General features: G+C 33.1%; 1 protein-coding gene, 1 non-coding gene and 1 pseudogene across 2 annotated transcripts; 2 read left to right on the forward strand and 1 right to left on the reverse strand.

The window, feature by feature from the left end:
* The first annotated feature begins 294 nt into the window (after positions 1-294).
* Positions 295-1,233, forward strand: LOC109674369 (olfactory receptor 6C74-like). Its single transcript, XM_020151351.2, has one exon. It carries the CDS (start codon positions 295-297, stop codon positions 1,231-1,233), a length of 939 nt encoding a protein of 312 aa, XP_020006940.2.
* Positions 1,234-10,914: 9,681 nt separating this feature from the next.
* On the reverse strand, positions 10,915-11,873 carry LOC109674368 (olfactory receptor 6C2-like; annotated as a pseudogene).
* Positions 11,874-26,108: 14,235 nt separating this feature from the next.
* Positions 26,109-26,215, forward strand: LOC141410519 (U6 spliceosomal RNA). The gene has a single exon (XR_012435379.1). It is a non-coding gene; the product is annotated as a U6 spliceosomal RNA (small nuclear RNA).
* Positions 26,216-27,215: the final 1,000 nt, after the last annotated feature.

Below are 27,215 nucleotides of genomic sequence, written 5' to 3' on the forward strand. Positions count from 1 at the left end.
AGATTATTCTCTAGCAGAATTGTCAATTCATGTCTGAAAACATAAACTATTATTCTGATATGACCATCTTTAAAACATGAACAAGCATTACATTGCTCTATCTGAGCCATCACCTTTTTATTTCATTTTATTTATTTAACTTTTATGGTAATCTTGAGCCACTCCACTAGCCCAGATATCACTTTTTATTTTGGAGGTTATTTCAACACTAGTTTTCACTGCCACTGTGCTGAACAGATAAATAACTACTCTTTTTTTTTTCTATTTAGACATGGTAAGGGTCAGAAGGCCATAATGAGAAACCATACAAGAGTGACAGTGTTCATCTTGGCGGGTTTGACTGATGACCCACAATTGAAAGTTGTGCTCTTTATCTTCCTGATTCTCACCTACTTGCTAAGCATCACTGGCAATCTGATCATCATCACACTCACCCTGGTGGATTCTCACCTTAAGACCCCCATGTATTTTTTCCTCAGGAATTTTTCCTTCTTAGAAATTTCCTACACTACTACATGCACACCTAAATTGCTAGCTGTTATGGTAACTGGAGACCATACTATTTCCTATAATAATTGTGTCACTCAGGTGTTTTTTGCCTTCCTACTTGGAGCATCAGAATTTTACTTGCTGACAGCAATGTCCTATGACCGTTACGTGGCCATCTGTAAGCCCCTGCATTACACAACCATCATGAGCAACAGAATCTGCACACAGCTCGTTCTCAGCTCTTGGCTTGCTGGATTTTTTGTCATCTTTCCACCACTGGTAATAGGACTAAATATTGATTTCTGTGCCTCCAATGTTGTTGACCATTTCTACTGTGACACTACTCCCCTCCTGCAGATTTCTTGCACAGACACACAACTCCTGGAGATGATGGGATTTGCCTCAGCTTTGGTGACACTCTTGGTTACATTGATATTGGTGATAATATCTTACACTTTTATTGCTATGACAATTTTTAAAATCCCTTCAATTAGTCAGAGGAAAAAGGCTTTTTCCACATGTTCTTCTCACATGATTGTGTTATCCCTTTCTTATGGCAGCTGCTTCTTCATGTATCTTAAACCATCAGTCAAACAGAGAATATCTTTTACCAAGGGAATAGCAGTACTGAACACCTCAGCTGCTCCACTTTTGAATCCTTTTATCTATACTTTACGGAATGAGCAAGTGAAGAAAGCCTTCATTAATACAATACGCAGGATTTTCTCATTCTCAAAAAAATGAATATGCTCCTTGATTGTCTAAAGGATAAATAAAGGAGCCTCAAATAATACTAATAGCTTCTACAGTATAGGTTCTTCCTTTTTTGTCCTTTCAGTGCTTTGATAATCTCCTTAACTACTAAATATTTTTGAACTATTGTTTTCACAAAACTATTTTGTCTAAAGAACTTAATCTTCATCATCTTGGTTCCTTTACTGCGGACATCTGAAAAATTGAGATAAGTTTTTCAGTATGTCTCTTTTTCTTTTAACAATTCCAGTTAGTCGAAACTAAACTATTATTTCTTTTGATATTAAATTTGATGTATTATACAATTCAATGGTTATCTTACCCTATATTTGTGATCAAGCACAGCCAAGTTAAAACTAATATTGATTTTATTTGATCATATTGCCAAATTTTGGGATCTTTTCTATTCAAATATATGAAAAGAAAATTATATGAGTATATATAATGTACTCATCTTTGAAAATATATATATAAAAGTTTTATGTGTATACATATATTAATATAATTGTTGAAAATACATTCCACAGAAACTAGTCATTTAGTTTTTATGTAACAGAAACTCAGTTTACAAATAGTTTTAATATGGGCAAAAGAAGATGTGTTAATATTGCTGATCTATTTAGGAAACTAATAATGAAATGTAATAGTTAACTAATGCATTCAAACTTCTAAAACTCCCTTTAGATAACCTTTGATATTCATGAAGAAGTCTAGAATTAACTTAATGATTATTAAATAATAACAGTGTAATTCAATTATTTATTATTTTAAAGTGTTGACTATATCATATCTATGTGTACATAATGTACATATACAGATTAACATATATATATGTGTATATATATATATCCACTTGAGACACACTTCCAGCCTTCAAATTTTTCCCTTAAATAAATTTTCTAACTGTAGGTCAGAGCCTACAGGGGACTCTGATGTTGCTTTTTCTTTGTAAGGAACAGAATTTTACAAAACTCAAATCTAATAAATTATAATTTCACTGGTATGCATCATGTTATGATTTTTTTCCATGAATATGTGTGTTGGGCCATATTCTTTTTTAATTCATTTTATTTACACTATAAATTTTGATAGAAGAAAATATGTCTTAAGTAGTGCCTAAGCAGACAGAATAATATATACACAGGAAGAAAATTACATGTTATATGTAACTAGATAATTAAAGAGATTTCTTTAAAATTTGTGGAATGAATTGGATCTAACAAGCTGTTTGAGGTATAAATGTGATTTATGGTAAAAGCATTATCTAAACAATTGATAACATTTTCCATGTCATTTAAGTACACATTTCCTTCATTTTGGGAAAGTGAAAAAATAAAAAAGAAAGTCAGTAGGTCATGATATATTGATCAAGGGAATAATAAATCAAGAAGTTAGAACAATTAGAAATATATTTTCTCCAAACATATGAACATGCAGTTTTAAAAAGCAAAATCTAGTAGACACAAAAGAAGAAATATAACCCAATACAATAATAGCAGGCAACATCAACACCTGACTCTCACCAATAGCTAAATCAGACAGACAAAACATCAATAAAGAAACATTACAGTTAAATTACACTATAAATCAAATGGACTTAGACATCTACAGAATATTCCATTCAATATTGGTAGAACATACTTTTTATCACCACATGGAAATTATGCCAATAATATAGTTCATAGATTAGGCCACAAAGCAGCACTTAAAATATTCAAAAATACTGAAATAATTTCTTCCATCTTATTTGATTACAATGAAATGAAAGTAAGAACCAACAGTAAGAGAAGCTGTGGAAATTATACAAACAAAAAGAGATTGAATGACGCACCATCGAATGAACAGTGGGTGATTGAAGATGTCATAGGGGATATTCAGTAATTCCTTTAATGAAGTGAAATGGAAACATAACAAGCCATGAATCTGTGGGATACAGAGACTTACTATCAGGATAAATGTATATAGCAATGAGTACCTACAAAGACAAAGAGAGAGAAAAAACCTCAAATAAACAAGTTAACGCTGCATCTCAAAGTATTAGAATAAACAAGAACAAACCAAACCAAACTGTAAGTAGAAAGAAAGAAATTATTATAAAAACTGTAGCAGAAATGAAATCAACTAAAAGAATAACATAAAGGATAGTGAAATCTTTGAAAATCACAAATGTACATACCATATTGGCAAAACCATAGCTACAGTACCTCAAAGAAATAAAGTACACAAATGAATAATATTAGAGATGAAAAAGGAAGCATTAGAACATATAACACTGAGGTTTAAAGGATATTAACAAATATTTTGAAATACAACACTTGAGGAATCACAATACCTGACTTCAAACAATACTATTGTGATATAACAAAAACAACAACATGATACTGGCACAAAAACAGACATGAAAACCAATGGACCAGAATAGAAAAACCAGATGGCTGAAAAATACACAAAGAAATGTTCAGTATCTTTGGCCACATTAAGATTCCACCTCACTCCTGATAGAATGGCTACCATTAAGAACACAAACACCAAATGTTGGCAAGGATGTGGGGAAAAGGAACCCTCATACACTGTTGGTGGGAATGTAAGCTAGTACAACCACTATGGAAAGCAGTATGGAGGCTTCTCAAAAAAACTAAAAATAGATCTGCCATGTGATCTAGCAATACCACTCCAGGGGTATACCTGAAGTAATGTAAATCAGGTTATAATAAAGACACCTGCACACCTATGGTTACTGCAGCATTATTCTCAATAGCCAAACTGTAGAATCAGCCAAGATGCCCCACTACTGATGAACTGATTATGAAAATAAGGTATTTATATACAATGGAATTTTATTCTGCCACAAAGAATGGAATTTTGTCATTCATAGGTAAATGGATAGAACCAGAGAATATCATCTTAAGTTAGTCAGGTTCAGAAAGACAAAGGTAACATGTTTTCTCTCATATGTTAAAGATAGACACAATACAAATACAAGAATTTGGAGACATAAAACATGTCTCCAAAAGTGGTACTGTTGGGAGGAAGAAGAGAATGATAGAGTGAATAATAATGAAATACATCACATCTGTGTAGGTACAAGACACAACAAAACACACTGAAAATTGTAGAACATCAGTTCAATAAGGATAGGGAAGAGAGAGTATTGGATGGGGGTTTGACTGACTTAAGCACAATAAATTTCAGGTAAAATACCAAGGCAAAAATCTTGAACAACAGATACCCAAACAATGAAGGGGAGCAAGGTAAAATATATCATTGCTAAGGGGGAGTACTAGAGGGAGGGGGAGGGTACATGATGAAAGTAAAGACGGTCAATATGGATGATGTACTTTCTATACAAGTATGAATATGGAACATTGAAAAACTGTTGAAGTCACCAAAAGAAGGAGACTGAGGTAGATAGGTGAATAATGGAGGGAATGAACCAATTTGGGGCATAATACATGTATATGGAAATGTCACACCAAAGCCCCCTATATACCTATCATAAACTAACAAAAATGTATTTTTTAAAAAATAGAGGACAGGAAGGTAAAACAGGTCCTGTGGGGGGGGTACCAGTGGAAGGGGTAAAGACAAGGAAAGGGTGAAGGAAGATGAATGTGGTGGAAGTATTTTATGTTCCTGCATGAAAATATAATGATGAAACCTGTTGAAATTGTTCCAAGAAGTGGGGGAGGTGGGTAATGGAGAAAGATAGAGGGCTATATCTAATTATGATATATTATATACATTTGTGTAAATGTCACAATGTACCCTTGGCACAACTATAATATACTAGTACTATAAATATCAAAAAGAAAAATATTTTGAAATACTCTATCTCACTAAATTAGAACACCAGAAGAAATGAACAAATTTTGGACATATATGACCTACCAAAATAAAATCAAGAAGATCTTTTTAAAAATTCCAAACAGATCAACAGCAAACAATGAAATTGAAGCAGTAATTTTAAAAGTCTCCAGCAAAGAAAAGCTCAGGACTGGGTGGATTCACTGCTGGACTTTATAACACTTTTAAAGTAGAATAAATGCCAGTGATTCTCAAACTATGCCATGAATTAGGAGAGGAAGGAACGCTCCAAGCTCATTCTATAAGACCAGTTTTACCCTGCTTGCAAAATTTGACACAGAAACCACAAGATCAGAAACTGTAGAGCAATTACCTGGTGCAGACAGATACAAAAATCATCAACAAAATAATTCAAATTGAATTCAACACCACATTTAAAATATTATATTTGTTTCATTCTGCAGATTCAAAGGTGCTTCAACATACATAAGTAAACAAACATAATACACCAAATAGAGTCAAGACTAAAAATCACATGCTCATTGCAACAGATACAGAACAAATTCAATAAAATTAACATACCTTCTTGATTAAAGCCCTGAATAAATTAGGAATAGAAGTATACCTCAAAATAATAAAAGTTATGTGTAATAAACCCATAGCCAACATCAAAGTGAATGAGGATAAGCCGAAAGCATTTCATATAAGATCAGAAGCAAGACAAGGGTGTGTACTCTCACCACTTAGTATTATTAGAAATGCTAGTCAGGGAAATCAGGCAATAGGAAGCAAAAAAAAAAAAAAAAAAAGGAAATAAAGAAAGAGGAATTGAATTGAATTATCCTTGTTTGCAGAATGTAATTCTATACATATAAAACCTTAAAGAGTATAGCAAAAGACTTTAGAACTTATAAATGAATTTGCGAAGGATACAAAATTAGCATACAAAAATCAGTAGCTTTTCTACACACCAATAAGCAACTTACTGAGAAAATATAAGGAAGGAAATGCCATTTTTATAATAGCCACACACAAAAATAATAAGAAAAACAGTAATAAACATAACTAAGAAAGATCTCCACAATGAAAATCACAAAATACTGAAAAAAGGAATTGAAGAAAATACTAAAACATGAAAATGCATCCCATGTTCATGGATTGGGAGAATTAATACTGTGATAAGGGCCAAACTACCAAAGCAATCTACGTATCAATGAAATCACCATGACAATATCAATGGCATTCCTTGTGAAACTAGAAAGTATAATCCAAAATCAGAATTGATTTTTTTTTGAAAATCGATTGATTTTCTGAGGAAAATGTCCAATTCTGGAGGCCTCACTATGCCTCATGTCAAAACATTCTACAGAGCCATAATAACAAAAGAGTATATTATTAGCATAAAGCATGAAACTGAATAGAACACCCAGAAATAAAGCTATACAGTTCCAGCCAAGTGATTGTCAACAAAGCACAGAAACATACATTGGGAAAAAGACAACCTCTTTAATAAATTGTATTGGGAAAACTGAATATTTGCATGTAGAAGAGTTAAATGAGACCACTATATCTCTGTATAAAAAATCAATTCAAGTAGATCAAAGAATTTAATATAAAACCTGAATATTTAAACCTACTACAGAAATACATAGATGATATACTTCAAGATATTGGCACAGGTAATAATTTCCTGGATAGGAATCCAGTACCCAGGAACAAAAGTAAGGATTGATATATTGGACTGCATCATATTAAAAAATCTTCTAACAACAAAGGATTGTGTCAACACAGTGAAAAGACAACTGCTAAAATGGGATAAAATTTTGTCAGCTATTCATTAGCTAACTCAAATAATCCAAACAATAGATGGACAAATAATCTAAATAGTTGCTTTACAAAACAGGAAGCACGAATGCCAATATATACATGAAAATATGCTCAAAGTCTTTAGTCATCAGGGAAATGCAAATAAAAACTACAAACAGCAAACCCTGGTGAGGTTGCGGAGAAAAAGAAAAACTTACCCTGTGCACTCTCTTTGGAGTGAGGAGGCATTAACCCAGTCCACAAGCTCACCTGGCAAGGGGCAAGGTAGGTGGCTGTGACAATCCTCCCATTCCTAGGCATGCACAAAGAACCCACTAATGAGAGCAAAGCCCAGCTCGGGGCACTGTCTTAGCACAAGCTGTGGGACAGGGTGGCTCAACCCCACACTGTCTTTCTTGTTACATTTCTTTTGACTTGAACTGAGAAAGAAGACACTGAAGACCTGGAATCCACTACTCCTCTGCCCCCTACTTTCCCAATGGATGCCAAAATAACAAGTCTTAGAGAATAGTATCTCATTGCCTCCATTTCAAACATCTAAGCAAGAAGGAATGTTTGACTTCTTAAAATAGTTTGATTTTACTGTTTTCCCTTGCTATTTTCTTCATACCTTATCTAAATATATCTTTTATTAATTATTTAATTTAGATCTTTTCCTTCTCACTTTATTCCTTTTTCATATTAATTTTATTTTCACTAATGTATACTTTTTTTAAGTCTATTCTGTATTATCTTTTCCCTTCTCTGTGGTTAACAGGGTTATAAATGCTGTTATTTTAATATTTTTATTATCATTTATTATGTCTATATCTAGTTTGCTTTTAGATTGATGTTGCTGTTGGCTGGTTCCTCTGTCAAAACAGTGTCCAGCACTTTGAAATGTAGAGTGGATACTTTGCCACTGAGATACACTCCCAAACCATTTGAAGAAGGCTGTATCTCACTCCTTCCACAGCCTAATTTTTCCTCACACATACATAGATTCCTCAACATAAAGAATAGGCAAGAAGAGCTGGGTGCCATTTGCTCACACATATAATCCTAGCTACTCAGGAGGCAGAGGTCAGGAGGATTGCGGTTTGAAGCCAGTCAGGGAAAATAAGTTTCTGAGACCATATCTTGAAAATATCTAACACAAAAAGGGTCGGTGGAGTGGCTCAGGGTGTAGGCCCTGAGTTCAAGCCCTGGTACTACACAAAACAAAAAAATATACAGGCAAGATGGTAAGAGATCAAGATGGTAGATTAGTGGGACCCACCAATAGCTAGCATCACTAGAGAACAGCACCAGAACCGAAGGTAGGTGATGGCAGAAGGGCATTGAATATTCAGTAGCAAACAGACAGAACCTAATTTTTTACAGACACAGAGAATATGGAGAACAGAGTGGAGGGAGAGAAAGTCTGTGATAGTGTGTACAGTGTACAGTGGCTGTGTGGTAGAAAGTGAGGGTTGACATGAAAGGAAGAATGAGAAACAGAAAACACAATTAATATTGAGTTTGTATAGAGGTCAGGCTTGTTCTTCTTTCTTAGTTTCCTTTTCAATTTTCTTATTCCCACATTATGAAATACACACACTCTACTCACCCATCCTCAGTCTTGCTGTATCACTATAACACATAAACATGAGGTATGAAAACCAACTGGTATCAAAGAAATTATTCAAAATAGTTGTGTCTGTGTAAACTCCTTTATTCATGGTACCCTATCTCAAATCTTTGCAAAAATCTATATTTCCCGTCAATTTTACTTTTAATTTTCAATATTTTTCTTATAAGAAAGAAGTGCAAAGCTATAAACACATAAAACATAATTTGTGAACAAGCAGCATCTGTTCTATACATTATCTTTTACTAGCAGTATAAAGATACTGATAAGGGTGGCATGTAAGTTTGAACCAATAGAATATTAAACATATCAATAAAATATTTCCCATGTTGTGAACACTGTATTACAAACCTTTACCTTGCCCAAGATTAGAAACTATTTCTGGCATATGCATTCTGGCTCTAACTTTGCTGTTCAGTATGAAAATCTCTCTATGTTAAAAATGTAAAACTCAAAATTTATTTTCTTTAAAAGAATGTCATAATAAAATGAATGAGATGTTCCAGTAATCAGTATGGAAGTTCCTCAAAAAAGTTAAAAATAGAACTTACATATGATTCAGCCTTACCACCCAAAAGAATCAAAGTCAGCTTACTAGAGGGATACCTGTACAGCCATGTTTATCACAGCACTATTCACAATAGGCAAATTGTGGAATCAGCCTAGGTGCCCATCAATTAATGGATGAGTGGATAAAGAAAATGTGAGATATCATATATATATATATATATATATATATATATATATGATATATACCATATATATCATATATATATATATATGATATACACCATATATATCATATATATGTGTGTGTTGTGTGTGTATATAAAATACAGTTTTGTCAGCCATAAAGGAGAAGGAAATTATGTTGTTTGCAGGAAAATGAATGGAACTAGGGATCAGTATGTTAAATGAAATAAGCCAATCTCATGAATACAGGCATTGCATGTTTTCTCTCATTTGTTGTAGCTAGAGGGAAAAAATACAAGGTCATAAAAGTAAATGGAAGATTACTTGGGGTGGGGGGAGGGATGAAAGGGAAAGGAAAAAGGGGAGGGGAATAAGAAACAGTTATGGGGGTAAACATGATCAGAGTATATTATTTGCATGTGTGGAAATACATCACTCTACGGTGAATGATTTATGAGGTCATGATGATAATAAATATGCTTCCACATTGGCAGGTTGTTGAAAACCACAATTTTATTTCATCTTATCAAAACATAATGTGCTACATAAACTAGAGTATGAGAAATTATGCTTTATAAAATCTGTGAATTTTTAGACAGCTCATTTTTTATTTTAGGGTCAATGCAGCAACAGAAATGAACTTAGTGTATATTTTTTGGAGCGAGAGAGAAAGAGATCACTCTAAAGCATGTTTGCTCATCCTACCCTTACCAATATTATATGGGAGCCTGCATGGAAGAACAGTGGAGTGAATTGAACACGACTGAAAGTAAGAATCAGGGTTCACCATTTTGAACTGATGATACATTGCCCAATTTACTTAATCTTGTGTCTTCATTTTCCATAGGACTAAGCCATATAATCAGTTGAGGCTTGTTTTCTTCTTCTCCTTTACTGCTCGTTAATAAATATACTATTAATAGCTTCAAACCCTAAGATCTTTAATTCTTGATATTCTCTTGAGTTGTTCTCTTGATTCCAACACTTATTATCATTTGTGTTCCCTTATTTTTTTCCTATGCTACTCATTAGACTTCAAATATCTTTCAAATATCTCTTCGTTAATGTAATTGGTTGTCTTATTTCATCAGCATTTAAAATTTGGTGTTACAATTTTATTTTATTTATTTATTCTTATTTTGCAACCCATGATAAGTGACATTATGCTTACATGTGTTTCAAATTAAGTATATATCTGTTAATTGAAATTCCGCTCTTATATATGAAAAAGAAATAGCTAATACATGTTATTATTAGTACTGGTGAAGATGTCTACATTTGTTCAATTCTGATAAATACTATATTCCTATTGTTATCTCCTTTTCCAATTAGTTTAGTTGAGCTAGAATGCCTTATTTGGTTTAATTTATTTTTAATATGTCTCCACTAGTATCTGTTGTTTTGATTCTTGGTTTTGTGATATTGATTATGATAACTTCGATTTATAAAAGGAAGCTAGATTCTTACCACATACTTTAATTCATAAATAATTTATAAACTTCTAAATTTTATCACTGTTCTTCCTTTCCTAAATCAATGAAGAAAAAAATTGGAAAAAATTCTTGGAAATGCCTGTTCAGTTTCACAATGTGGGAAAACAGTATGAGTTTGGTTTGAAAAAAAAAAGTTTGATACGGTTGAAATCAGGATAAAATATTAGTTATTAAAAAGGTTGATCTGAAGGAATTGCAGAAAGGAAATAAGTTAGAACTTAAAGTAAAATGGTTGGGGAACTTCTTTCATTTTACTCTAATTCTGCAAAACTTCTTCTTTGACAGAAATGCAATCTTCATCATAGAGTTATTGAAAGCATGTTTCACTTGCTTGTTCCTCAGGGTATAAATGAAAGGGTTTAACAAAGGTGCAACAGAAGAAGTGAGAACTGAAACTCCTTTATTTATGGTCACCTCTTCCTTTGCTGATGGCTTGATGTAGATGAAAATACAGCTTCCATAGGTGAGGGAAACCACAATCATGTGGGACGAGCAGGTAGAAAAGGCCTTTTTTCTTTGTTGCACAGAAGGGAATCTCAGAATTGTCCTGATGATGTATGTGTAGGACAGAACCACACAGACCAGAGTAATGATGAGTGCAAACACAGCCATAAGTTGTACTATTTGTTCCATGTGTCTGAGCATGAGATCTTTAAAAGGGGACTTGCATCACAGCTAAAATGGTCAATGGCATTGGAGTCACAGAATTCAAGCTGCAGGCCCAAACTTAAGTGGTGGAACAATGATTATCAAGCCAGCTACCCAACAGGAGAGGACTATTAAGATACACATCTTGTGACTCATGATGGTCATGTAATGCAGGGGTTTACAGATGTCCACATAGCGATCATAAGACATGGCTGCAAAGAGAAAAAATTCTGTTGCTCCAAACAGAATAACAAAGAATATATTTGACTTGCACAAGCATTGTAGGTAATGGAATTGTCTCCACTTGATACACTGTACAGGAATCTAGGAATACAGACAGTGGTAAATAAAACTTCTAAGAGGGAAAAATTTCTGAGGAAAAGGTACATAGGTGTTTTAAGGTGGGGATCCACCAATGTGAGGGTGATAATAGTCAGGTTCCCTGTAACACTCAACATGTAAGTGAGAAATAGAAAGACAAAAACCAAAACTTGCAGTTGTGGGTCATCTGTCAGACCCAGGAGAATGAAGGTTGTTATAGTTGTGTGGTTTCTCATCACTGGCCTTCGAAAATAAAGGTTTTGTGAAGAAGTAGATGTCCAAGTTCAATAGCAAAAGGCTGTACATTTGGAAGCCAAGAAACCCAAGCTACATTTATTTTTTGCCTTTACATCATAATCAATATTGTCACTACCTACATTTTCCATCCATGAGCAGTATAAATTTCCTAAAGGCTTCATGTTACTGTAAAACAACACAAATTTTTGTTGCTTATTTGTTGTCTCTGAGAATTTTCATACGTAGTTAGTTTTAATTAATTACATAGTTAGGATTTGTAAGTGGGTTATAGAAAGGTGATGGCATTTCATGGGCAGTTAACAGTTCTTTGTCCAAGAGAAATTCTGGCTGTAGGGCACATCTAAGTAATTAAGAATGTGAATTCTCTTCAGTAGTACCTATCTGGAGACTTTTTTAAGAGTAAGATGCATTTCTCCTAGGAAAACAAAACAAAAAACAGAAAATGACAGCAACAAGGTTCCTTATATTCAAAACTGTAGTTCATAAGTATGGATAGTTTGACATACAGTTATTTTAAAATGTTATGTTCAAGATATTTACAAAGGAATATTCTTAAATGCTTTCAGTTATTTGATTTTGGTCTCTTTTCTCTCAAAGCAATTGGAGCTAGACTACATTTACTATTACTACATTTAGTCTCCTAGACTGTGTCTTCATTCATTATGTTTTAAATTTACTTCAAAAGACATTATATCTTCTTTTCAGCTCACCCCTGACCCCTCACCCCATCTTCAACTTAGGCTTTAAACATCTATGCTGTGACTTTCACTCTAACTCTGTAGCTGTCTTGTCACCTATAAAACCTTCATTTCTGTTGAAGCCAATGGCGTGTTTTACTTTTTATCCCGCCTTGCATTGCCACAGCCTTAGAAAAATAAAGTTCAATCATGTTTTATATGGACTGCATACGACCATTCTGATTTTCCTCCTAGCTTTAGATACCTATTTTTCTGTTCATCTTTTAAGACTTCTCTTTTCTCTATTCGTATGTGAAGTATTGGTGCTCCCCTGTATTCTATATTCAGACCTCTCACTTAATGGTTTTCTGTCTGTTTCTCTTCTTTCTCTATACTCTCCTGGGTCATTTTAGCTAGTCCAATTTATCATTTATATGATGTATTCCAAAGGCCAGATCTATTCCCCATAAAAAACATTGCTCAACATATGGGTCATTGCTTTCTGTCTGCTGAGGATGGTTTCCAGGACCCATTGCAGATACCAAAATCTGTGGGTGCTCAAAACATGACCAGGTGGATATTCTACAGATACCTCAATTACCACATGCTCTAAATGAAGTCATTCCTCTGCCAACACTTATCTTCTTCTGCTATTAACTATTTCTTGATGAAGATTAATCTCTTTTGTTTAACCTTCAAGACTCTTTATGAAAAGCATCTTCCTTTATTTTCCTATTACATCACTTGCCATTTTCTTACCTTTCTTCCATATGGCTTAAGTTCCATTGACCACTTGGAATTTTTCATGTTTTCTGTATAGTCTCTGCTCTATATAGGCTATTGAGTGACTAATGCCTATTAGTCCTTACACACTCTGAGAATGTGAAATTATGCCTCTGTATTTTTTGAAGCTACTATTTGCTTACACTGTCTTTGAAAATATTATATTATATTATGTTGTACACTGTAATAATCCTTGTGTATATTTCTGTACATTTCTCTAAGATAGAGAAAATATTTTATATGCCTTTAAATTCCCTTATTTCTAACATATATAGGTTGCTTAGTAAATTAGAGGGAAACAAAACAGAATTATCTGTATCCTGAGAGTGAGTCATATTCTTTAATGCCTATTCTAGTCAATTGGTTCAAAGTTCCTTCACCAGGAAGTAGGAGAGTGAGGTCAGATGTTAGTAGAGAAATTAGAAACTAGAATAATTATAGTATGATCAAATTTCATATACATATGAACAGTGAGAATCACCAAGGCAATTAAAGAAGTTTATTGCTCAGCCTCAACATCATCTACACACCCATCAGTGCTGTTTATTATACCATAAGCAGTCATCTAACATATATTTGTATTGTAATTTAGATGCAAATGAAGGATGACTATTAAATGGCATCTTTTACTTGTAATGCAAGTCTTATTTTGTTGATGTCATCTCTGAACATTATGGGTGTTCTTCAGCAAGAAGAAAAGAATGTTCTGTCTGTAAAGTAGTAACTACTTTTAGTCTCAGCCAGCATTGATTATTTATCACAGTAGCAATGAACATGTATATTTTCTGAAAACATAGTCTGTAGGACTCTTGGTATTTCTCTATCATTGAATAAAATGGTATTTCTCCCAGAAGATAACAATTACTTTGTTATATGAATGTTGTTTAACTCAGTTTGCTTTTTAAAAATTCCTGCAAATACCATGAGTCCTCTGGACCCGGGTAATTAAATTTTTTGTTTCTAGAGACATATGCCTTATAAAATTCCATGAAGTACATATAGTATAGCTCAGATTGCTTTCAAGGGGCCACCACAAGGAAAGAGAATTAAAGCAGAAAATTAAGAGAAATTGTGCAGACCTGGCCTGACTTGGATGAAGTAAAAAATAATGTACTAATAATGTACTATACCTTATGCTTTGAACTAATTCTCTCCCAACTACTTTAGAACCACAAAAGTGCAATGAGTTAAACAAGCTATGAAGTAACTTATCATCTTATTTTTCATAAATCCCCCTCTAAAGACATACCAGGCAAAAATACATCTTTTCAGCTTTGATAATTCTGTGTAGTGTATCATGAACAACTTTCTCTCAATAGGGAATGATTTGTCTCACTTAGATATGAAGGGAACAATTTCATTGACCTAATAGGAGAAATTGAATTACTTCTATTTAAAATTTTCATCATAAAGAAGTGTTTATGACATACATAATATTGAACTTTTAAACAATGTAATATTCTTTGGTATATGTTTCAAGGATTTTGAAAGCATACTTCTGTGTCTTTTGAATTGCATTGCATGGGTAACTACAAATTACTATGTATATGAATACACATGGACTCACAAATATTTTCTGGCTATGACTTCAGCATTGTCAAAGAGCTATTGAATAGTTTTAAAACATGTCAACTACAATTTTCCATATTAAATAGTTGAAACAAGTGTAAAAAAATTATGGAAGAAGGCACCAAATAGAAATTTTTCCCCTTATCTCTCAAAAGAGAAAGTGATTCTTCTATCTGTTTACATTACTTACACTTTTGATAATTTTTTGCAGTTTTGGCTGGCAGGTCCTTAGTGGGTTGAACTGTGCTGTGTTGTGAAGATGGAATTTGAACTGTTCTAATGCGATTGTCTAATTTTACCCTTAGGCATTTTTGGAAAGGCCTTGAGTTCTTCTAGTTTCCAAGTTTCACATCAGATGTTTGTATCTTTAGAGTTTTCTTATTTTAAACTTTGAAAACATTTTCTCTGTTCTCCATCATGACTGTAAAAAGTATATGATGTAAAGGAGGAAAACAAAAGTATCTGGGTTGAGAAGATTGGATAAAAGTATCTGGGTTGAGAAGATTGGATATTCTGATCTTACCCAGCAGGCACTTAACATTTCTACTCCAGAAATAATGATATTTATGTTTCCTGCTCTATCAATTGTAGATGCAGTGAGATTACCTGAATGAATAAAATGAAGTATCCTTAGTGACCAGGTTCAAACATCACTAATGGACACTCTGTGTAATTAGCTTTTAAAAAGCAACTGAAATAGATGACAACAGACACACTCTCCTTTGAGACACTAAGGTAGAAAGTAAATCAGCATCCTACAGAGGCCAGGGCCCATTCTAAAGGAAAAAAAGTGACGAAATCTGATCCAGTTCTTTACATACTTTCTGAGGATTTATGTATGTTTGTTTTTAATAAAATATTTTGATTACCTAATTCCCCTTGACATAGTATTTAGCAAAATATCTACCACATATGAAATTCATGTTGACAAAATGACTTATGTATACATGGATATTTTAAAAGCAATTTTGTTAATCACAGAAAACTTTATTTACATTTGAAAAACAGGAAGGGATGCATAAGTCAGACATTATTCTGTCTGCAGACAATGTTTTGTAAGACTGCTACTATTTGGACGATTTTCAAAAACAGTTCACATAATTAGCAACCACTGGTTTAATGGATTCGTGCCTGGAGATGTCTGCCTCTAAGACTTTTTAAATAAGTGTATTTAAAAGGATCATCTCAAAATGACTATGAATGATTAAAAATATACAAAATTAAGGTTTGGAGAACTGGTTAAAATTGTTCTTTTCATAAGTAACAAAGGAAAATTAAAATCATAGGTTCTGTGTCAATTTTTATGGATAATATTATTGTTTCCTATGTGTATATATTATGTTTCCTTCCTTGTATTCATTGTCAAGTATTTGTATAGTTTATGCATTTTTATGTTATATAACATGTACACATACCTGCATGAATGTATTTATATGTATATATAACATACTGATGCATATATTAATATATATCACTATCACAATATGTGTGGGTAAATGTGTACATAACATGTACATAGTACCTTCATGTTAATTCTACATGACATATTTTTATATCACAATATCATTTAAAAAATAAGTTTAAGTATACACATTATGGGGTGCAGTGCAATAATTTGATATATGCATGCAGTACATAATGATAAAATCAAGAGATTTAAAATCTTCATTTCCTTAACCTCTTCAAAAGTTTTGATTAGCCTGTATTTTTATTTTACACACTGTGCTACTTCAATACATGCATACAGCTTATGTTAGCCAATCAAGATAATTAGTGTTTCATCTTCTTGTCATTATTCTGTCTTTGGAACTTCTCTCTCTTCTGGTTATTCACAAATGGATAACAGATTGTTGTGAACTATAGTTCTCCCCACTGTTCTGTCAAACACTAGGACTTAATTTCTATGTGTGTTTGGGAACCAGTTGTCCAGCTACCCCACAATCTTCCCCTGCTTCCCAGCTTCTACTCATAACTATTGTACCATCCAGTGATTCTCTGTTTTTAACTTATATGTATGAAAGGGACACACAATATATGGCTTTCATCATCTGACTTAACAGGTTCTCTAGTTCTATCCATTTTGTGACATATGAAATATTATAAATTTGATGGGACTGAATGACATTCCACTATGTATACATGTCACATTTTCTTTTTCTGTTCATCTCTTGATGGGGTGGGTATCTAGATTGATTCCATATTTTAGTTATTGTGAATAGTGCCTAAGTAAATGTGAGAGTACAGGCATATCTTTGTTATGTTGATTTCATTTCCTCTGCATAGAATATCCGAAGCAATGTATCCTGATCATATGGTAATCTATCTTTAATTTCTTCTTTTTTCTGATTTTCTTTTTATTTTTCTTTCTTTCTTTCTTCTTTCTTTTTTTCCTTGAGACAGATTCTCTCTTTGTGGCCCAGGCAGGCCTGGAACTCTCAGGCTTTCTGTTATAGCCTCCCATGTGCTACAATTATGCCACCACACCCAGTTACCTTAGCTTCACCCCATCCCCTACTCCTAGCAGTTTGAGGATTTGAAGTCAGGGCTTCTCACTTCCTGGCAGGTGCTCTACCACTTGAATTATGCCCACAACCTTTTTCACTTTAGCTGTTTTTCAGTTAGGGTCTTGAGCTTTCTACCTATGGCCATTCTGGACCTCACTCCTCCTAACTGTGTAGCTGGGACCATAGTCATTGCCACCACTCCCAGCTTGTTTGTTAAAATAAGATTTTACTAACTTTTTGTTTAGGCTGACTTTGACCCACAATCCTCCTATCTCCATCTCCCAAGCAGCTGGGATTACAGACATGAGTTACCGCATTCTACCTGCTTTTGACTTCTTGAGGATCCTCCATACTATTGTCCATACCACTTATATTCACTCACATTTCCATCAGTAGAACATAAGGTATGTGCTTTCCTACATCCTTGCAGCATTTGTTATCTGTCTCTTTTGGATAATATCCTTTCTAACTGGGGTGAGGTTTTTATATGCATTTTCATGACAGTTAATGAAGTTGAGTATTTTTTAATAAATTTCTTAGACGTTTGAATTTCATCTTTTGAGAAGCATTTATTCATATCATTTGAGCATTTTCAAGTTGCAATATTATTTATGTAATTAGGTTTTAATTTTTTATACAGTCTTGACATTAATCTTTTGTCAACTGAATAGTTTTAAAAAACAACAGCTTCCCCTTCTATAGATTATCTCTTTACCTTGTCAATTCCTTTGCCATACAGAAGCTTCTTAGTTTGACATAATCTGATATGTCTATTTTGCTATTGTCTCTTGTGCTTTGGGGACTTATTTTAAAATTTTATTGTCTATATTGATGTCTTGGAGTGTTTCCCTTCTGTCTTCTTTGAATAATTTCATATTTTCAACTATTACATATAGGTCTTGATCTATTTGAAGCTTATTTTTGTACAAGGTATGATGTAGGGGACAAGTTTCAATCTTTAGCATGTGAATATTCAGTTTTCCCAGCAATATTGATAGACTGTCCTTTTCTCCAATGTATTTTTTGGCACCTGTATAGAGAACCATTGGCTGTGACTGCACGAGGTTATTCTGAATACTCTATTGTGCTCTGTCGGTCTGCATTTTTCTTTATATGCCAATAGTAGGCTGTTTTGATTATTGTAATTCTGTACTACATTTTAAAGACATATAGTGTTACAACTCCAGCTTTGTTTATTTTACTCAGTATTAATTTGATTTATTGGGATTTTATTGTAGTTCCAATAAATTTTAAGTTTGCTTTTGCTAGTTCTGTGAGGAATAACATTGCTTTTTTTTTTACAGTGATTGAATGAATTTGTAGATAGTTTTGGGTTTTGTAGACATTTTAACAATACTGATTCTTCTGATCCATGAAATGGTATATATTTCCATTTCTTTATATCCACTTCAGTTTTTACCAGTGTTTTATAGTTTTTATAATAGAGACATTTCACTTGTTTAGTTAATTTTATTTCTAAATACTTTATTTTTGTAGTTATTATAATTATTGCTCTTTTCATTACTATTTCACATAATTATCTACTGGCATACAGCAATATTATTGATTTTTGAATGTTGCTTTTGTACATTGCAACTTTGCTAAATTAATTTATTAGTTCCAATAGTTTTTTTGTTGACTTTGGAGGATATATATATATATATATATATATATATATATATATCATCTGCACACAGTGATATGTATGTGACTTCCTCTTTCCATATTTGGGTGCCTTTAGTATTTCTAGTAGTGTGTTGAATAAGAGTAGTGAAAGTGAGAATTCTTACCTGAGAAATCTTTCCACTTTTCTCCATTCACTATGTTAGTTGTTTGCTTATTACCTGTGGATGCTGTTATGCAGCAGTATATTAATTTTATTTCTAAATTTGTTCAGTTTGTATTGTGAAGAGATGGTGAATCTTATCAAATTCCTACTCAGCATCTATTCAGATGACAACCTGACTTTATCCATTATTCTCTTGATGTGGGGTACCATGTTTACTGATTTACATATGTTGAACCATCATTGCATCTCTGGGATGATTCCCATTTGATCATGATGAAGAATGTTTTTAATGTTGTGTTGGATTCAGTTCCCTAGTATTTGGTTGAAGATGTTTACATATATATTCATCAAAGATACTGAGTTGTAGCCTTCTTTTTGTTATGTCTCTGTCTGTTTTGGTGCCAGTATAATGCTGATCTCATAGAATGAGCTTGGAAGAATTTTGTCCTCTTCAGATTTTTTGGAATCACTTCAGAAGAATTGCTATTACTATTTCTAAATATTTGGTAGAACTCAGCAGCAAAGTCATCTGGCTCTGAGCTTTTCTTTGATGTGAGAATTTTAATTACTGATTTAATTCCATTACTCATCATTGGTGTGTTCTGGCTTCCTATTTTGTCATGAGTCAGTCTGGTAGGATGTATGTGTCTTGGTGTTTTCCCTTTCTTCTAGCTTATCAAATTTTTGTCATATAGTTGTTTGTAATAATCTCTAATGATTCTATTTATGTGGTATCAGCTTCATATAACCCTTTTCATCTCTTAATTTTGAATGCCCTCTTTCTTTTTTGTTTGTTTGTCTAGCTAAGGATTTGCAAAATTTTTATCATTTAAAACAAACCAGTTCTTTATTTCATTTATCTTTTGTATTTCATTTATTTCTCTGATTTTGTTTGTTTCTATTCTGATCTTTATTATTTATTTCCTTTTACTAATTTGAGGTTTGATTAATTGTTGTTTTATTAGTTACTTAATATCTTTATTTAAGATCTTTTTTTTTTTTGACATAAGTTTTGATTGCTATCAACACCTGTTTCTATTGTATCATGGGTTTTGGTGTATTGTGTTTCAAATTTCATTTGTTTCAAGAAACTGTTTAAGTTCCTTGTCCATTATTTTCTATAATCATTGATTGTTCAAGAGAAAGTTATTTCATTTCTATTGATTTAAACCAATAGAAATAGAAATAACACAAAGGATTCTGTGTTATTGAGTTCTAATTCCAAAGCATTATGTTTGAAAAGATACTCAATATAATTTCAGTATTTAAAAGAAAATAGCATACTTGCTTTTTCCCTATTATGTGATCTGTCTTGAAGAATGTTCCATGTAATTAGAAGAATGTACTCTTCAGTCATTTGATGGAATGTTGCTCAGATATCTCTTTGGTCTATTTGTTTTTTGAGTGCAATTTCATTCTGCAGTTTCTTTGTTGATTTTCTGCCTGAATGATTGTTGAAAGTGGGATGTTAAAGTCCTCTATTATTGTTGTTTAGAAGTTTATTTCTCTGTTCAGTAGCTTAACATTTATGGTATATTTTTTGTGTGCTCCAATATTTGTGTATATATATTTGTAATTATTATTTCCTTTTTCTGAATTGATCTCTTATCATTATATAAAGATCTTTCTTGACTTTTTCTTGATTTTTAACTTCTTTGTCTTTTCCTTCTTTGTTTCTTTCTTTCTTTTTTTTCTCTCTTTCGTGCTTGCTTCCATAATGTTGCCATTGTTGTAAAACTCAGGACCTCACACATGCTAAACAAGCACCCACCACTGACAGATAGTACCAGCTCTACTGCTTTTGATTTGTGTTTTGTTTTTGTCACATGACTACTTCTGTTTTCTTTTGAGCTCAATAGCATGGAGTACCTTATTCTGTCTTTTCACTTTCAATCTATGTGCCATTAAAGATGAAGAACAATATATCATTAGGATTTTCTTTTTTATCCATTCAATTACACTGTGTCTTTTTAATTGGAGAATTTAATTCATTTATATTTCAAGTAATAATTAATAGATAAGTTTTTACAGTCATTTTGTACTTTGTTTTTATTTCATTATAGCCCCAGTTTTGCTTTTTCCTGTCTTAATCACAGTCTCCTTTGTGATTAAGTTATTTGCTCTAGTAATGTGTTTGATTTCTTATATGTTATATTTGGTTTGTCTATCATAGGGTTTGACTATGTGGTTACCTTGAAGGTTACAAAGATATCTTTTGATTGTACCAAGATAATTTAAAACAGTGACAATATAGCATGATCATAAAAAAAAGAATAATACAAAATATGCTAACAGAAAGTCTACACTTGCACTCTATTCCTCCCATAACAAAGTATTGTTGTCACATTTTAAATCTTTCTGTATTACCTGTTCCTTCACATACCAATGTAGTTATTATAAATTAAATATTTCTTTTTTCTCTTCATACTAAAGATATAAATGATTTAATCATCATGCTTACATTATTAGAACATTATGTATTTGTCTGCATAATTACTCTTGGTAACAAGTTTTATACCTTCCTACACTTTCTTCTTACTCCTCAGTATCTCTTTCTTTCACTTCAAAGAACTCTCTTTAGCATTTCTTAGAATTTAGTTCTGGTGGTGATAAATTGTCTCTCATTTTGTTTGGTTGAAAATATCTTTATATTTTCTTCATGTGTAAAGCTAACTTTGCTTGGTACAGTACTTTTGGTTAATAGTTGTTTTTTTCCTTCAATGATGTGAAAATGCAATTGTGAAAATTGCATAATACTCTCTCCTGGCCTATAAGGTTCATGCTAAGAAGTTTCCTCCTAGTTGAGTCCAGACACCTTTATGTGTTGTTTTTTTTCTCTTGTTGCCTTGAAAATGTTCCCTTTGCTTTTCATCTTTGAAAGCTGGGTTAGAGTATGTCTTGGGATATTTTTGAGTTAAGTCTTTCTTGAAACCTTTGGGTTCTGTGCCTGGATGTTTGCATTCTTCTTTAAGTTTGGGAAAATTGTTATTATCTCATTGAATAAACTTTCTATCAATTTGGCATTCTCAAGTCCTTGAACCCAATAATCTGATTATTTACCCTTTTAATGCTGTCTCAAAGTTCCCATAAGCTTTATTTTTCTTTATCCCTTTCCCCTCCAAATGTGTATCTTTAAATAGTTTGACTTTGTGCTCACTAATTCTTTCTTATGTTTGTTCTCTTCTGTTATTCATGGATTCTCTCATGTTTTTGATTAGTGTACTTTTAAGATCGGAGATTTCTGCTCATTTCATTCTTTTTGAACTGCTTCTATCACTTCTAAGTTTCTCTCCTAGAGAATTGAATCTGTTTTCTTTATCCTCACTATTTCCATAAAACACTTGTCTAAATTCCCCATCCACGGGCTTATTCATACTGGATACTATCTGATTGACTTCTGGCATCATATTTTGACTTTAGTTGAGGTTATGCTCTCCTGAAAGTTCTTGATATGTGTTTGTATGTAACATCATCTGTACATTTAAAGGAATAAACATTTGTTCATAATCTGGCTTTGTTTGTACCTATCTTTCTAGAATTTCTAACTAGCATACTTATTTTCTCTGAGCCTATAGTCAATTCTGCTACTTAAGCACTATATGATGCCCTAAGTCAAGGTTTACTGCACATTTGCTATTAGTGTATTATTGCTGTTTCAGCACTAGAGGTTTATTGACATACAGGTTTGTATGAAACATGCAGTGTGTTGTTAGCACATGCACTGGAGAAGTACCTGAAAAGGGTAGTGTCCACTGATGAAAGAAAATACCTAGATAATCAATTTATACTGAGGAAGTTTTTTTTTTTGGCTCATAGTTTCAGAGATTTTAGTCCATGGTTGTTTGGCCCATTGTTTTGGGCCTATAGTAGCACAGAAGAACATGGTGGGAGAATGTGGTAGAGAAAGACTGTATACCTCATTGCATCTGGGAAGCAAAATGAAGAAAAAGAAAAGGAGAGGAGGAGGAGAGAGAGTGAATCCAGGGTCCTAATATCCTTTTCATGGGCATGTACCCAAAGTTCTAGTTTTCTTCCACTGGTTTCCACCTTCCTAAGTCCCACTACCTCACAATAATGCCACAATGTAGTGACCAAGCCTTTAGCATATGGACCACTGGAGAACATTTAATATCAAAGCATACTAGGTAAACTGTACCTGCAAGCCTCTTCCTGAGGTTGGTGTAAACTCAGATGCTTCATCCATAGTCACTGCTCTAGAGTCAAGGATTTGGAATTCTGCCAAGTTCTGAGCAAAAATATCATGGGGAGCCAATGCCTCCTATGTCATTGCTGTGCCCACCAATACCACAGCAGTGTTTCAAACCCTCAGAATACAATGACCAATACAGTGCTGTGCTGGGATAGACCAAGACCCACATTGCTATGGCCTGCTAACTTGTAAGGTGAATTAATGGCCCAAGACTGCTACAACTGCCACAGATGATTTTTGCTAGAAAACAATTACAATAGACTGGGAGGACCTGTCCTCACATGGTACCAGGGCCATTTCACACTCCTCTGACAAGGAATATGGATCTTAGGACAGGATCCTTTAGGATCTGGCCAGGGTTAGGTTTCACTATGCCAGCAATGAACTCTAAGAAAAGTCCTATGCTAATCACCATGTATGACCTCCAGATTTCTTGCACCATACAGTATTGTTCAAGTTTAAGATCATGTGGTTGAAAATATATATTAATCCACCAAGGTGATGCTAAACTTTGTTGCACATGAGTCTTATAGGCAAAAGCCCCGGCATAGTCTCAGAAGTGCACCCAGACCCTTGCCAAGGTTGGCAGTGATGCCATCAAAAATCTGAACACTGGAACCCAGATCTCTTCCTGGTGCTGGAGAAAGTCTGAAGATTTTACTTGAGTTTACTGGCCAGGAAATAGATGTGCTGCCTGAGTTGGAGGAGGAATTGTGGAGATAGTCACTTGGCCATCAAGGCTGATACTAAAATGGATTGCACCTAAGTCTAACAGTCACAGATATGTGATCAGTTTCAGTGGAGGGCCTGTGTGCATCAAGCTGACTCCAATGCTGGCAATGAGGCAGGTCAAAATGAGCCCAGCCCACTGAGGTGCAGATCTCTGCCCAATACTAGGGTAGGTCTAGAATCTCAAACTCTAATCTCTGGCCTAGAAATAAGGGCCTTTAGTATCTGTTTGGTGCTGGGTCTTTTAGGTACATTATGTCTTTATGATGAAACTCAGAAAGTCACATACTTAGATTAGGACACATTAGAAGTCATTATTGTAGAAAGTAAGGTTACAATCTAAAATGATATTTAAAAATAGGGTAAACAGGACAAAAGCACAGAAATATTGTCAGTTCACTTACAGAGAATAAATATTTAACAGCTAAAAAGATAAAGAACCCCTAAACACGGAGATAGGAAATAAACGTGTATGTGTGTTCTAAAACACAGGTATGAAGAGGGAATGAAAAAAGGTAAGATTATATAATAAAATACCTAACATTTATTGGACTCCAGAAACACATGATTTAATTTTCCTTTTTCTAACATGTAAAAATCTACAATAAAATACCAGAGAAAAAACTATGTACTATTAACCCAATTTAACAGTTAAAACTAAGACACTCAAACTAAGATATTAAGTTTGCTGCAGGTTTCTTAGGAACAATTAGCTCATATTAAAAATTAAAGAAAATATGTAAAATCAAAATTCAGCTGTATTGCTATAGGACAATTTAGTGGAGCATGTAGATTTGTTACAGATGATTTCATGAGAAGGCATGGTTAGTCAAGTATCTTTTTGCCTAATGATGAAATAACAACAACAACAAAAAACAATAATATAAATTCCTATGCCAATCTATTACTGAAAGCTACTCATCTTTCCTGTATAGTGATAAAAAAATGTAGCTTCCTCCACATGAAAATTCCAGCAATTGAAATTTTTTGAGTGCTTAATTTTCATGTTATATATATTTGATTATCTTTCTAATGTGACCGATAGGGATACAAATCTGATAAAATATAGCACTTGGATAAGGCACAGGGCCAATCTTTACTATCACAAGTTTCCCATGTCTTTGTTGCCTTTGAAGAATTTTGCACACTTCATAGGTGGCTTTTACTTTGTGAAGTGCTTTCTGAACCTGCAGGTGTGAAGGAATTGGTTGAAATAAATTTGAAGACTTCCTATAATCAGGAAATGTTTCCCTTTCAATGTCAATCATGATTAGCTGCTGCCCCCTCCCCCCCATCAAAGTGATGGCTAGTGATTGACACCTATTCAAAGGGAGATCAATTAACACCTCCCAACTGATCCTTTCACTAAAGTTGGTGGTAAAGAATCTCTTGTCATTTTATAAAGAACCAATAATAGGAAACTAGATTTTTATCATGAAGGGGTATTGATTTTTACTGAATGCTTTTTGCTATATTTGTTGAGATTATTATGTGATATTTATCCTTCATTCTGTTAATGCAAAGAGTCTAATTAATTATATGTGCATGTTGAACTATTCTTCCATTCCAGGGATAAATCTCACACTAGGTTTAAAAAAAATCTCAGACTAGGTTTAAAAGGAATTTATCTTAACATAATAAGGCAGTGTATAAAAAAACCCACAGCTAACATATTCAGTGACAGAAAACTGAAAGCACTTTCTTCAAACATCAAAATCAAGGCAAATATTTCCAATATCTAGTTTAATTAAGCACAGAACTGGAAGTGATAGCTAAAGAAATTAGACAAGGAAAAAATGCAAAGAATTCAATTGGAAAAGAAGTAAAATTTCTTTGTTTGTCGATCACATGATCTTCTTCTATGTAGAAACACCAAAGAAGGTACACAGCAAAAAACTAACAAACAAAAAACCTGTAAGAACCAGTAAATAAACTCAAACAGTTGTAAGATAGTGCTGACTTCGGCACCATATATACTGAAACTTGGATGATACCGAAAACATTATCATGTACCCTGCACAAGGATGACATACAAATTATTGAAATACTTCATATTTTTGAAAAGTTTTGCTGCCAAAAAATGTAGAGTTGCATGATACAAAATTAACATACAAATGTCACCTGCATTTCTACCCATTAACAACAAACTGCTTGTTAAGAAAACCATCTTATTTTGAGTAGCATGAAAAGAAAAAAATGTTTCAAAATAGACTTAGATGTTGAAAATTGCAAAACAATGATGAATGAAATAAAAGGACACCAAAAGAATCCCATGTTCATGGGTTGAATGACTTATCAGTTAAATTGTCCATTTTTCACAAAGATTTGATACAATCTCCATCAAAATTTCAACAGCATCTTTCACAGAAATAAAAAAGTATTTAAAATAGGCAAAGACTGCCAAAAGATCTTAAATAGCCAAATTAATCTTAAGAAAGAACAAAGCTAGATGTATCACACTTCTTGATTTCAAATATAATATAATGCTGCCATAATTAAATCAGTGTGTGTAAAGTACATGACAACAGTGTGTAAAGCAATTGAACCAAATAAAGAGCACATAAATAAATCATGTATGTGCAGACAACTGATTTTTGACAATGGGAAAGATTTGTTTTTACAATAAGTAAAGTCTGGGAAACTGAATTTCCATATTTAAAAAAATGAAAATGAACCCTTATCTTATACTATATACAAAAATCAACTCAAAATGGATTAAAGACTGAAACATAAGACCTGAAAGAGTAAAACTTCTAGAAGAAAATATATGGGAAAACCTTCATGACATGAACCTTCTTGGGAATGTGTTCTTAGCTATAACACCAAGAACTCAGGCAGCAAACGTAAAAATAGAGAAGTGGGGACACATCAAGCAAAAATGTCTACACTGCAAAGGAAATAATAGAACACAAAGAAAATCCATTGAAGAAATTATTTATGGCATATACCTCCTAAGAGGTTAATATTCAAAATATATGAAGAACTCCATCAACTCCACAGAATAAAAAAATAATACAATTGGGAAAAAATAGGCAAAAGACCTATACATATAGTTAACA

Source organism: Castor canadensis, chromosome 8 (assembly GCF_047511655.1).
Source record: "Castor canadensis chromosome 8, mCasCan1.hap1v2, whole genome shotgun sequence".
Lineage (NCBI taxonomy): Eukaryota > Metazoa > Chordata > Mammalia > Rodentia > Castoridae > Castor > Castor canadensis.